This window comes from Pseudopodoces humilis, chromosome 1, assembly GCF_049639895.1.
Source record: "Pseudopodoces humilis isolate 2021_Gansu_Grassland_sample_001 chromosome 1, ASM4963989v1, whole genome shotgun sequence".
NCBI lineage: Eukaryota > Metazoa > Chordata > Aves > Passeriformes > Paridae > Pseudopodoces > Pseudopodoces humilis.
This window is the reverse complement of record NC_142200.1, coordinates 21,550,150-21,562,886: the sequence shown is the minus strand read 5'-3', so window position 1 is coordinate 21,562,886 and position 12,737 is coordinate 21,550,150. Positions and strand designations below refer to the sequence as shown.

Sequence of the window (12,737 nt, the reverse complement as noted above, 5' to 3'; positions counted from 1 at the left end):
CGACTGGGGGCGGGGAGCAGCTTCAACACGCAACTCCGCTCCCCTCACACCAAACTGCTCTGACAAGTGCCGTCGTCTTTCTTATTGTCAGTCTCCGCAGGGACCCTGCCCAGGCGCCACAGCGAGGACCCGCCGGTGCCATGGGCGGGCGGGGTAGCGGCTCCCGCTGCCCCGGTCCCTTCCCGGCAGGGTGAGGGGGAGAGGGGCGGGCGACGCCCCTCGGCAGAGGGTCCGCGGGTGCTCGGAGCCACTGCGGCCGTGGGTGGGCGTCCCCCGTCCCCCCTCGGGAGGTTGTGCCGCTCGGAGCCGCCGTGAAGCAGAATCGCGGTGGGGAGGAAACCCGAGTTTGCGGCGCCGCTGCCGCCGGTGCGCGGGGGCAAGAGCGAGCGAGAGGAGGCATCTCCGGCACCCCGGCTCCGCCGGACCGCCTCTCCGCAGCCCCCGGCCGCCCACCCACCCGCCTCGATCGCTGTCGGCGGGGTCGGGCCGGGGATAGGTGGGAGCGGCGGGGGCGGGGGCCAGCCGCGGGGGCCGTCGCCATGACGAGCGGGCGTGCCGCCGCCTCCCGCCGCTGAGCGGGGCGGCCGCTGTCCCTTCAGCACCGCGCGGCCCGCGGGGCCGTCCTGCCTGCCCTGCCCTGCCCTGCCCTGCCCTGCCCTGCCCTGCCCTGCCCTGCCCGGCACGGCACGGCCCTGCCCTGCCCGGCACGGCACCAGCAGCCCACGGCACCGGCAATCCCCAGGCACCGGCAATCCCCCGGCACCGGCAATCCCCAGGCACCGGCAATCCCCAGGCACCGGCGCCACCTGGCACCAGCATCCCCGGCACCGGCAATCCCCCGGCACCGGCAGCCCCGGGCAGCGAGGCGAGCCCTGGCGGGCCCCGCGGGCGGCGGCGATGGCGGGCGGGGGCCGGGGGCAGCAGGGCGCGCCGGCGGGGGGCCGCGGCCGCTGAGGCAGCAGGTAGGGCGGGCGCCGAGAGCCGCGGAGCCGGGCGGGGCGGGTTCCCCGCGGGTCGGAGCGGGGCTCCGGCCCCTGAGGCGCGGCGTGGGACGGGAGCCCGGGCGGCGGCGGCGGGGGCTCCTGGTGTGGCGGGGCCGGGAGCGGCGGGAGGGAATGAAAGGTCCGCGCGGCCCCGTGGCACAAAGGCCGTGAGTAACGGGATGGGGGGGGTGGGAGCGAGAGCCGCAGCCCAGGTGAAGGGCGAGGGAAGGGACAGGAGCCTGCAGCGGGAACAAAGGAGCCTCCCTCAAGGTCTTCAGTGGGAGGTGGGAGAAAAGGGGGAAAAGGGGAGAAACGGAGGCAGAGGGAGAAAAAGGGAGGGAAGGGGAGTGAACAGGAGGAAAAGACAGAAAAGGGGGAAGGGGAGAGAGGGAAAGGAGAGAAGAAAAGAGAGAAGGGAAGAAAGAGGAAGGAGAGAATGAAAGAGGAAGAAGAAAGAAAAGAAAAGAAAAGAAAAGAAAAGAAAAGAAAAGAAAAGAAAAGAAAAGAAAAGAAAAGAAAAGAAAAGAAAAGACATCAATAGGTGAACATGATTTGTTCATTCTGCCAACTTTCTGTGTAATTGTATTCTAGGTTTTCATTCCCTACCCACCTTTGGAAGGAGCTCACTATGACAGGGCAGAGTCTGAGGGCTTTGTCTGAAGCGAATTTTGAAGACAATGAGATCAGCATCAACGTTGGAGGCTTTAAGAAAAAGATGAGATCCAACACATTATTAAGGTTCCCCGAGACCAGGCTGGGCAAATTGCTGAGCTGCCACTCAAAGGAGTCGATACTGGAGCTTTGTGATGACTATGATGACACCAAGAATGAATTTTATTTTGACAGGAACCCCGAGCTCTTTCCTTATGTGCTACATTTTTATAACACTGGCAAGCTCCATGTGATGGGTGAACTCTGTGTGTTTTCTTTCAGCCAGGAGATTGAATACTGGGGAATCAATGAATTCTTTATAGACTCCTGCTGCAGTTATAGCTACCATGGGAGGAAAATGGAGCCAGACCAAGAGAAATGGGAGGAACAAAGTGACCAGGAAAGTACAACATCTTCTTTTGATGAGATTTTGGCATTCTACAATGATGCCTCTAAATTTGACAAACAGCCCTTTGGAAACATCAGGAGGCAGCTCTGGCTTGCTTTGGATAATCCTGGGTACTCAGTTTTAAGCCGCATCTTCAGTGTCCTTTCAATAGTGGTGGTGCTGGGCTCCATTGTGACCATGTGCCTGAACAGCCTCCCAGACTTTCAGATTGTTGACAGCAATGGGAACCCTGAGGAAGACCCTCGCTTTGAAATCGTGGAACATTTTGGTATTGCATGGTTCACTTTTGAACTGGTGGCGAGATTTGCAGTAGCTCCTGACTTTTTAAAATTTTTCAAGCATGCCCTGAATTTGATTGACCTAATGTCTATCCTTCCATTTTATATTACATTAATTGTCAACTTGGTGGTGGAAAGCAGTCCTACTTTAGCGAATTTAGGCAGAGTAGCACAAGTCCTGAGACTCATGAGGATCTTCCGCATATTAAAGCTTGCTAGACACTCCACAGGTCTCAGGTCTCTCGGAGCCACCCTGAAGTACAGCTACAGAGAGGTGGGGCTTCTTTTACTCTACCTCTCTGTTGGCATCTCCATTTTCTCAGTAGTGGCTTACACCATTGAGAAAGAAGAGAATGAGGGGTTAGCCACCATCCCTGCTTGTTGGTGGTGGGCTACTGTTAGCATGACCACAGTTGGCTATGGGGATGTGGTGCCAGGGAGCACTGCTGGCAAGTTGACGGCATCTGCATGCATCCTAGCTGGTATCCTAGTGGTAGTGCTTCCCATTACACTGATCTTTAATAAATTCTCCCACTTCTATAGGCGTCAGAAGCAGTTAGAGAGTGCCATGAGAAGCTGTGATTTTGGTGATGGCATGAAAGAAGTTCCATCTGTCAACTTAAGGGACTACTATGCTTATAAAGTTAAATCCCTTATGGCCAGTCTGACCAATATGAGCAGGAGTACCCCCAGTGAGTTGAGCCTGAATGATTCACTGCATTAGTGTACAAGTCTGACAGCAGTTTGCATGAGAGCTATCAAGAGCTATGTTTATAAATGTTTTCCTATTTGTCTTTTTTTTTTTTTTTCTAGAAGATAGTGTTGCTGACACTGCACTTTGCACTTGAGAAACTAAAGACATTTCTATTACAACTTAACGGTTTGCACATATTTGTCCTGTTGCATAAGGGTACTAAATGCTGACTTTTCCATACAAATGTTACCACTTCCATTAGTGTTAGTGGTATAGTGATGATCTGTTATTTTGTGCATTTTCTCATCTGAGCAGAGAAATGAATGTACCCAAGTGGAATAAAAAGTCCCAGCTGTGACATGAGTAATGAAAAAAATGACCTATCACCTATACTGGTGTCTGTACTAGTATAGGACTTCCCATGCACTATACAACAGTTTGAAACAGCCACCTGTGAGTCACTGATACAGGAACACTTCTACCTATATTGCTGACCAGTAATTCTGATTATCACTTGCCTGAAAACTCCTCTGAGTTTGCTTACTCTTGAGTATGTGTGTTAAAATCTGGGTGTTCTTGTTCTGAAATGTTATGTACAGTAATATTTTTCAGAATCTCTTGGGCAAAGACCTTCCTCTGTTTCCAAGATTAGATCAATAGTGAGCCCTCTGAAGAAGGCCACCCCTCATTTTCAGATAGCTACATATTCAAAGTGACTCTAGGTATGGAAGCCCATATAGAACTCTCAGGATCCCATTTCCAGAAGGGATCTGTTCACAGCTCGGTCCCAGTGCATCTGCAAATGTGTTGTATCAGTCACTCAGAATGGTTTTGAGATTTAGACACGTGATGTTGTGGGCTTCAAACAATTAGAAGCTCCAATGAAAATCTTGGATTTGATTAATGAAGTGAAATATTCCCACATGAACATTACAGGCAGCATTTTAGGAATTGACATTCATATACTGCAAAAAGACTAATTATAAAGATGCCATATGTGGTGCTGAGATATGGAATCTAATTTTATCAGTAAAGCTCAAAAGCAGGTGTTGATGACAGACAATTCCATTAAAATTTCTGCCAAGGAATCTCTAAGCAAAAAACCATTTTCACTCAGAAAGAAACTCTGAATTTACAGCTAAGGGAGAGTATAAGGGCCTAAGAAGAGAACAAATAAAGAGCTTAATACTTCACTATCTGTGGGTAGATCCTCCTACCTACTTCTGTGATGTAGTCAATTTAAATCCCTTCAAGGGCTGGCATGTACTTGCTTTAAAAAACCCCAAAATCAATGAGAGAACAGATCATATGCGATTTCAAGAGTAATAATGAATCTGCATAGAGTTGTTTTTTGAGTGCTCAGTCTCCTCCCTTACACAATTGTACAGAGATCAAACACCTGCAGTCAACAGGCAGAAGCCACTGCTTCACTCTTTTTACTTCTGTGCTAGAAAACAAACTACTTGTTCAGTGGGCAGAACAGTATTTCTCTTCAGATCCTACTGCTTTTCCATTCCATTCATTAGGTACAATGTTCCAATTAATGTTTTTGTTAGTTTTACTTGTGAAGACTAGAGAGGTACAGAAATTAAATTCAAGCTAGTTAGAAAAGAAATTAAAATACTAAAGCTGAAATTGTCTTGTTTGAAGATTGTGTTTTTAAACAATGACAAAGGGTGGCTCAACTGACAAAATAAAGCAAATATGGTACAAATAGGTAATTGTCTCATTTAGGCTACTAGAGGTTGCAGCTTGGTCTGGATCTTTTGATGCTGTACCAGCTCCCCTAAAAAACAGAAAGCTGAGAACCCAGGATTGGGTTTGTGTTTGCCCAGTGGTCTATGACAGAACACACAGTGTGAAATAACTTACCCCCCACCCCATTTCTGTTGGGAATGAACTTTACCCAGCCTCCCCTCACATCAGTTAGTAGCTGGTTTAGGCCATGAAGTGTGAGGGGAAAAGGTCATTTCCAGCCATACCAATTTTCAACACAGCCTGCACAAGTTATAAGTCAATTGGCAAGCCACTGCTTGCTGTCCCTGAAATTGAAAGCGCCATATACATGGTCCTGAAGGTAGAACTACATAACCTGAATTTGGTGTCCAAACTTGAAACATTTTGCTAAGGTTTACACTTCTGGATAGGGCTGGTTCAATTCAATTTATGCTGACTCCCAGGCATAAATTCAATATTCCTGTCCCTGATTCATACAGCACATGTGTAAACTGTGACACACCCACAAACAGCCACCTAACACACGGGGCAGCGTGAGGTCACCCGTCAAACTGAAATACCAAGAAAGAAACAGGGGGAGGAAGAGGTGGGCATGGGCAGCTCATGCCCTCCAGTCAGGTTACGTGCTGCAAGGGTGGCAAATTCTCTCACAGATGCAAAGGACACTGCAAACTTTGTCTGTTGGTTGGGGCTTTTGGAAAACTCCACTCCAAGCAGTGGTTTTATCTCAGTTTCATAAACAGTAGATTTACAGAGCTGAAAACCAGGGACTTTCAGAGCAGTTATTTGATGAGACCCGTAGATTTGCCAAACAGCCCCAAATTCCCTCAGCTGTTGCTAGTTTAACATTGCAAAGACTGGATTTAACTTTGCAACACATCATTTCAATAACCTATAGCTTGTCTTATGTTCTAGATTTATTATTATTTGTAGGGCTGATGCTCTGTCATTTCTGCAAATATTGACTGGAACGTGTCCAAATTGCATTCTACTAAAGAAAATGAAATACCCAAAGAATTCCAGCTCTTATTGTACTGGTTGAAAGGAATTTTCATTATTGCATTTTTATATAAGCAATCTTTTGATCAAAGACACTAAATAAATAAAGTACTGAAATTTAAGATGTTCTTATTATCATGACAATTACTTTACACAGTGCACAGGAATTCCGTTCATAAACTTAACTAACTCCATGTTAAAAGTAGTCACATTTTTTCTCCCCCCTCCTCCTGAAGACCATTCCAGAGCTGTGTTGCTCTCCTTGCACAGCTTTTAGCACAATTTTATTAATGGATGCTTTATACCAGTAGTTTTTTTTTTCTTTTGTCAACACTGTTCTTTAGCTTAAATATTTCATTTTCCTCTTAGTGTATTTATAGGCAGCAACCATATGGCCTTACATACGTATTTTCACAGCTTTATACCTCTCAAGCTTCCTTTTGGTTTTCTTTTTGCAAATCCTGTTCCTCTGACCACACTAGAGGATACAGCCTCTTTTTTTTTGCATTACTTCTACTTAGAGTTATTATGTTTGAGCACTGGGCAGTATTGTATAGCAGCTTCAATATTTGCTTATGACTAACAGAATTTTTCACTGAACAGAATAACAATTTAATGATTTAAGTAATGTTACTGTCTTAGCTGCCCCAAAATATCTAGGTAAGGAAGAATAAGGCACACCTTTCCTGCCATTTTATGAAGTAATGTCTAGTCTAGGGATCAGTGCACTAAGTGCTGAGAAAACTTATCTCTCATTAAATAAAAGCTACAGGAAAATGTTTACATTACACGTTGAAGAAAAAAATGCAATCTCTCCATAGCCTCCCAGGAGAGAAGAGGTGGGGTATTTTTTGCATAGTCAGTACTTTTGCCAGATTTCCTCCCTCACTGTTGTGTGAGAACAGGGCATCTGCACTTCCATAAACCACTGAAGGATCAGAGCACTACTTGGCCACTTTCTCCAGAGCTGGAAAATTTCTGTGGTGAGAAATCTCCTTAGTAGGGATGTGCAGTTTACCGAAGAAGATTGATTCAGCCGGTGCTGCTCCTGCCCGTGACAGTCACCTTTGTGGCACCAGTGGAAACGCTGTGCCTACTCTCTTTCATCTGAGCGCTTTGTACTGTTTAAATGAGAATTGTGGTAATATTTCAAATGAGGTAACTCGTGTTATTACCAGGAATAAACTGTTAGAGAATCTGTATTTCTAGTACAAATCTTGGCTATTATGAGAGTCAGAGATGCCCTTGAGAAGCAATATGTTACATTATGTTCCTGAGATGTAAAATCTATATATAGATTGTGATTAAGCTTTTTATGTATGTTCAGATTTTGTATTATTGCCTGGTTTATTACTCATTTACTTTCATCAGTTGCTAATTCTTTCTTTCCCTGCAGACTTTCCATTTTGAAAACAGACTGGTTTTTCCTTCCATGTTATGTAGAGCATGGGCTACTTCACATTGCAAACTTAAAACCAAAAAACTTTGCATTATTTTTCCAAATTTAATACCTTCAGTATTTGTACATTTTTGTATAGAACTTTACAAGACTGCAGGGAACTACTTATCTGGTGCTTTTTGTACTGTGTGTCTTGTCCCAGTAGTGTGTAATGCACTCAAGAACTCAGTTTTGTGCAACAAAATGGAAATTAAATGCATAAAAAAATTATCTTTCACCAGGGATCTAGAACTGATTTAAGTTTCAGGACATTCTGAGTATATATTATAATCAAAGAGAAGCCTGGGCCTCATTGTGAAGATAAGTTTTTTTAAACATGCACATCAGGCTAGATTTCTATTCTTAGAAATGCTCTTAATTGGTGATGGTGGTGGGGAACCCACATTTTTCAGTTGAACAAACAGTACAAGCTTCTTGTTCTCCACCTGACAGATTAGGGACTAAGCAACATACCACCAGCATTTGTAGGCACTAAATCAACTTGACACGACCTTTCATGTCTTCCAAAATAACCCCCATCCCTAGAGGCCCCAGCTGTGCACATATAAGCAGCAGAAAGCCCCTGGAGTAACTGCTCCTGCTGTGCTGGTTATCCATTTCCTCCCACAGTACTCCTGACTTTAATCTACCTTTGATGGTGCTTTCAAACAACATTCAGCCCAAGGCACCACTCATATCCCTCGGTGAGGTGTTGTGCCAGAACTATTCTTTTTTCACTGTGTTATTCTTATTTTCTTTTCCAATTTATGCACCTGGCTTCCCATTAAGTTACACCAGAAATTAACTTGATCTCCTGTAACTAACTTTCAACTTACACACTACTCAGACAGGGCAAAAGAATGTTCCCATCTGATTTCTGAAGTTTTTTTTACTGATTCTGCCTTTTTCGTTAAAAAAAATATATTATGCTTCTCATCTGAGAATAATTTATGGGGTTAAAAATAGAGCAATGGGTAATACATTATTCAAAGCAACAGTTCTACAGAGCAATCATTGAAGCTGCTAAGAAACATAACTCTCATTAAAGACTGTGGATCTCTTCACCTCTCAGATATAAAATTATGGGTTGTCAAGTGGAGGAAGCAACCTCCAAACAGTCTAGAAAGCGTTTCCTGAGATCACATGGCACTGCTGGGAAAAGTCTGGCTCTGGGATTTATTTGCCCTGCTAGAAATGAGGATGGAGAATCATCTCACAGGTGTTGGGACTCACACTGACCTGCCACTGCAGAAATTTGTTTGCCTGACATTGCCTCACCCTTCACATGCAACCCTAAATCATGTAAGTCCTCACTTGGATAAACACATGAATTTGCCATAAGAGGCAGTGGCACAAATCCAGCACTTCAGATTCACAGAAGGGCAAAGAAACATCAGCACCTCCTACTCTTGCTTTTTTCTTTAAGGGTACTAATGGGCTCTGGCTTCTCACAAATCCCTGTTCAGATATAAACAGGGCTAAGTCTTTCAGGAATTGGACAAAGACTGCTATAAATCTGACAATTTCTTCTATAGATCTAAAGCAGGCTAGGAGCTGCCCACTTTCAAATGCACGGTCCAACATCTGCTTGTCGTCTCCCCATGTGCAGGTGTTCTGTGTGGTGCAAAAGTCTGGGTAGCTTTGAGCAGACTATTCCACTGATGATACCGTTGACTTTCAAAGAAAACTCTTAATCTTACTTGGAGGATGAATGGTGGTCATACAGCAGCACAGTTTGCTTGCCAGCAGCTGCTGTGCTGCCCATCCCAAGTTCTGTACCTCCTGCTTCACCCTCTCCATCTGCCGTGGCCTGACGTGGCTATTCCTGCAGCCTCCACAACATATGAGGAAAGGTGATGTGTTGTGATTGTAACAGCGAAATGAGGGTTCAGAGTTCCTGAGTTAGGAACATCAATCCCACCAACTTCCAGTGGAAATTATCCCTTCCAATTACTATGCTGTTTTTGAAATTCATGTCCTGTCCCATTCTAAGAAATGTTCTGAATACTGACATCCTAACATAGCCCCCTTGAGGACCATCCATTTGATCACCATTAGGTAAATTCTAATTTATTTCTATTGTATCAGTGTCTTGGCATGTCAGATTGTGGGCTAGGACCTCGTTATGTTAGGTTTTCAAAGTATGGCAAAAGGTAACATGTCAAAGTTGTGGTTTACTTTTGGGAAAAATCTATTCTCTATGTTGTTTCTTTCTTCTTTCCATACCAAGGCACACCTTCCTATTGTCACTGTTAGCATGATAACTTTTCAACATTTTGATCCCTTCATATTAAAGGAAGAAGCCCTGGGTGTATTTTTCTTTGGTGAGCTGGTTCTCAGCACTCCCTGTGGAAGCATGCTCTAAAGAAGACAGCTGAAACCAGGGAAGAGGCTGATGCCACTTGCACCTTCCAGAAGAGTGGCTTATCCCCATTCTACTCCCCTTACACATCTCCCCCTCTCTTACATGGTCAGCAAGGCAGGCCCCACAACAGGGACATCACAACCAGCCAAAGCTGGGATGCAGCTCCTTCTCCAATCTTTCCTTACTCATCCTGGCAAGTGAACCACCAGGTCTGGCAGTTGATTTTTGCAAGGAGCATCTCAGCTGCAGTATTGGAAATCTTTATAAATATAGGGAAATTTTGTTTATGCGTTTGATAGCAAAAAAGCTTGGGCCTTCCTTATATGTTGGTGAGGGCAGCCCTACTCCTGGCTCTCACATTCCCCAAACTGGAAATGTACTGGTGCACTCCCCAGTGCTACCAGTGCACTGCTGGAGAGCACAAAGGACTCTGCTACATGTGAGTAGCAACACAGCACTGGCCCATCCACCAGCACACAAAAATACAAATATGCTTCCTCTCACTCAGCAAGAGCCCCAGAGAACCAAAACAATTTAACATGCTGGGAAAGGAATGGAGGTGGCAGGTGTTTCTAGGGGCATTTGATTTCTTTAGGAATCCCTTTAGATTCAGAGAAAGGTCAATCTACACATACCAAGAATACAGAAGAAAAAGGCTTTGCTAGACAACTAATGATACCTGAAACAAGACACCTGACAATTTTCCATCCTGAGAAAGCAGTATTAAAAAAGCAAAGTACATCTTTTCATCTTGCCAGAGAAGATGAGAAGAAAGCCATGGGGAATGAAAAGTTAGTCTATGTCAGTTCTGGGCTTTTAAAATAAAGCATTAATCTAATGCAGCCCAGAAAAGAACAAACCTGAATGGAAAACAAAGCTGCAGCTGAACAATGTTTCATTTTTTTTCCTTGCAAAGTGCACAGGACAGTCATGTCTTGCTTAGTTTCATTTAGAGATCTGGACCAAAAATTAGAGACTACCTTCCAAAAGTTTAGACTTCAAGTTTCCAAGCACAGCAAGGGGTGTTAGACATATCCTCCCCTCACCTGGGTCAGCAGCATGGCGCTCCAAACATGAGATTGGCAGCCTCACAATATTTTGGGAAGGTAAGGCCCTGCGGGTTCTGTCACTTGCTGTGATGAGGGAACACAGCAGCTTGTTTGGCTCTGCAGAACAGTGCCCATTCAGCCCTGAGCAGCCTCGATCCACTGATCAGGAGAGAAGCTGGAAGACAGCTCAGAAATGGAGCACTAATCTCTTCTAAAAAAGCCTGAATGGCTGCTCCTTGTTCTGGAGCAAACAGCTGAACTAAACAGTTCACATTAGTCAAACACTGTGCAAGGAAGGCTGTCTCCTACTCTAACTGAAAGATAGGACCAAAACTGTTGGGTTTTGTGTGGAGGCAGTAACTGGAGACAAGTGCTATGAGATGTATGTCAGCTTATGTCAGTTGATGGGCTGAATAAATCAATGCTAACTACGCTTAAAGGGCTTCAAAATTATACTTACTCTTGGAATAAATTTGCATTAATTTTTGAGATGCAGGACTGCTGTATTGCTGGCCCTATAATCCTAGAGATCCTCAATTCCTTACTTATTCTAATAATTACGTATTTGAGGGCTGTTTAAACATCTGCTTGTCAACAAAAGTTGTAATTACACTAACTAGGAGAAATAGGTTTCTAGGGTTTGTTGAATCTAATAAAATGTTATTGCTATTGATTTTACCCACATTACATCATGGAATGTAAACAGCCTCAAAAATTAATCTATGCTTATAAAAGCTGAGCAATCAGTGGCGGATGTGTTTCCTTAGCAGAAGACATACCCACACACCTGTAGTGGGTTACCAAATTGCTTTTGGTTGTTTTAGAGTTTCTAATGGGATAAGAGACTGTTGGAATGAATCAAAGCAATACTTCAATTGTATTTATTGAAATACTGAACCAGTACTCACCACATCAAAGAATTCTGTTCACTTTCTGAGGTAAATCGGATTTGGACTAAGCAATTATATGTGTATGTAAATTGGTGCTGTGCTGAACATTAACACAGTCACGCCATTATTTTCTGAACAGTCTCAAGCTCATTTTCTGTGAAGATCAACTAACAGGAAAAGCAACCCAAAATTTCTTCTGGATTTCAGGAGACTCAGAAGAAGTTATTTTACTAATTGTACTTATAAGTGGAGCATTTGATTTGTTTCTGAATTTTTAATATAAAACACTTGGAAAAATTCTAGTCTTACTTCAGCAGGAAAAATTGGTATATGACAAATAAATATGACTTATCTAGACTGAAATAACACCTCCACTTTTAAAAGAATCTCATGCTTTTGGATATGGTTGCTATGAAAAATGGTACTTAATCCTTCCTCAAATAATCTCTGACCTCTATAATCTCTGGACTATGACACCTGTTTTCATGTGCGATGAGAGATCAAAAGGACACCTCTTGCTGTTAAGCCTATATACTGCACTGTACTGCAATAAAAATGAAATATCAATTGATGCATCACACAAAAGGCTTAGTGTCATATAAATCAACTCAAAAGCTTTTGGTCTCCCTCTTTGATGTATTTGCTGCAAGGCTTTTTTTTAACAGTGACCATGCAGGCCTTGCGAGCCCAGGAAGAATGCAAAGCAGCAGAAAGATTGGAATAGGGAAAAAAAGTCTTGTTAGAAACATCAGAGAGCCACAGCCATCTTCTCATGCATCAATCCTTCCAGTGACACCAAGGGAATGAAAGGAGGAATGGGGTGGGGGGGGGAAGAGTGCTTGTTTCTGGGCACACCTGTATGCAGAAAAGGAACAGCTGAAGAATTATGCTGGTCAGCTCCAAATACTGTCCAGAGGAGAGAAACAGAACTAGGAGGGCTGAGCTTTTCTTTGGGAGAAACTAGGGAGAAGTACTAAAATATAAAATATCTGTCCTCAGAAGAAATATCCACACGGAGAGGAAACCAAGTTTTTAGTAAACAATATGTGGCTTAATTAATTAGGCAGAGGAAAATATATCCAGGCACTTTAGCATGTGGCCATGTATATTTACAAATTTAACTTCTGAAGCTGTGATACCTAAAGAAAAAAAAAATTAAGGTCGCTGGGGTTTGCAGTGCCACGGGAAATGGTGAATACCATTACTGTTTTCCCCCATTGTGACAGACAGAACACCTTTGAGCC

General features: G+C 44.1%; 1 protein-coding gene across 1 annotated transcript; it reads left to right on the top strand.

The window, feature by feature from the left end:
* Positions 1-1,584: 1,584 nt before the first annotated feature.
* Positions 1,585-5,976, top strand: KCNS2 (potassium voltage-gated channel modifier subfamily S member 2). Its single transcript, XM_088056612.1, has one exon. It carries the CDS (start codon positions 1,612-1,614, stop codon positions 3,043-3,045), a length of 1,434 nt encoding a protein of 477 aa, XP_087912738.1. The 5' UTR covers positions 1,585-1,611; the 3' UTR covers positions 3,046-5,976.
* Positions 5,977-12,737: the final 6,761 nt, after the last annotated feature.

Bases quoted from the DNA above. Each gene is read 5' to 3' on its own strand.
- KCNS2 (XM_088056612.1), top strand. From the start codon at position 1,612: ATGACAGGGCAGAGTCTGAGGGCTTTGTCTGAAGCGAATTTTGAAGAC.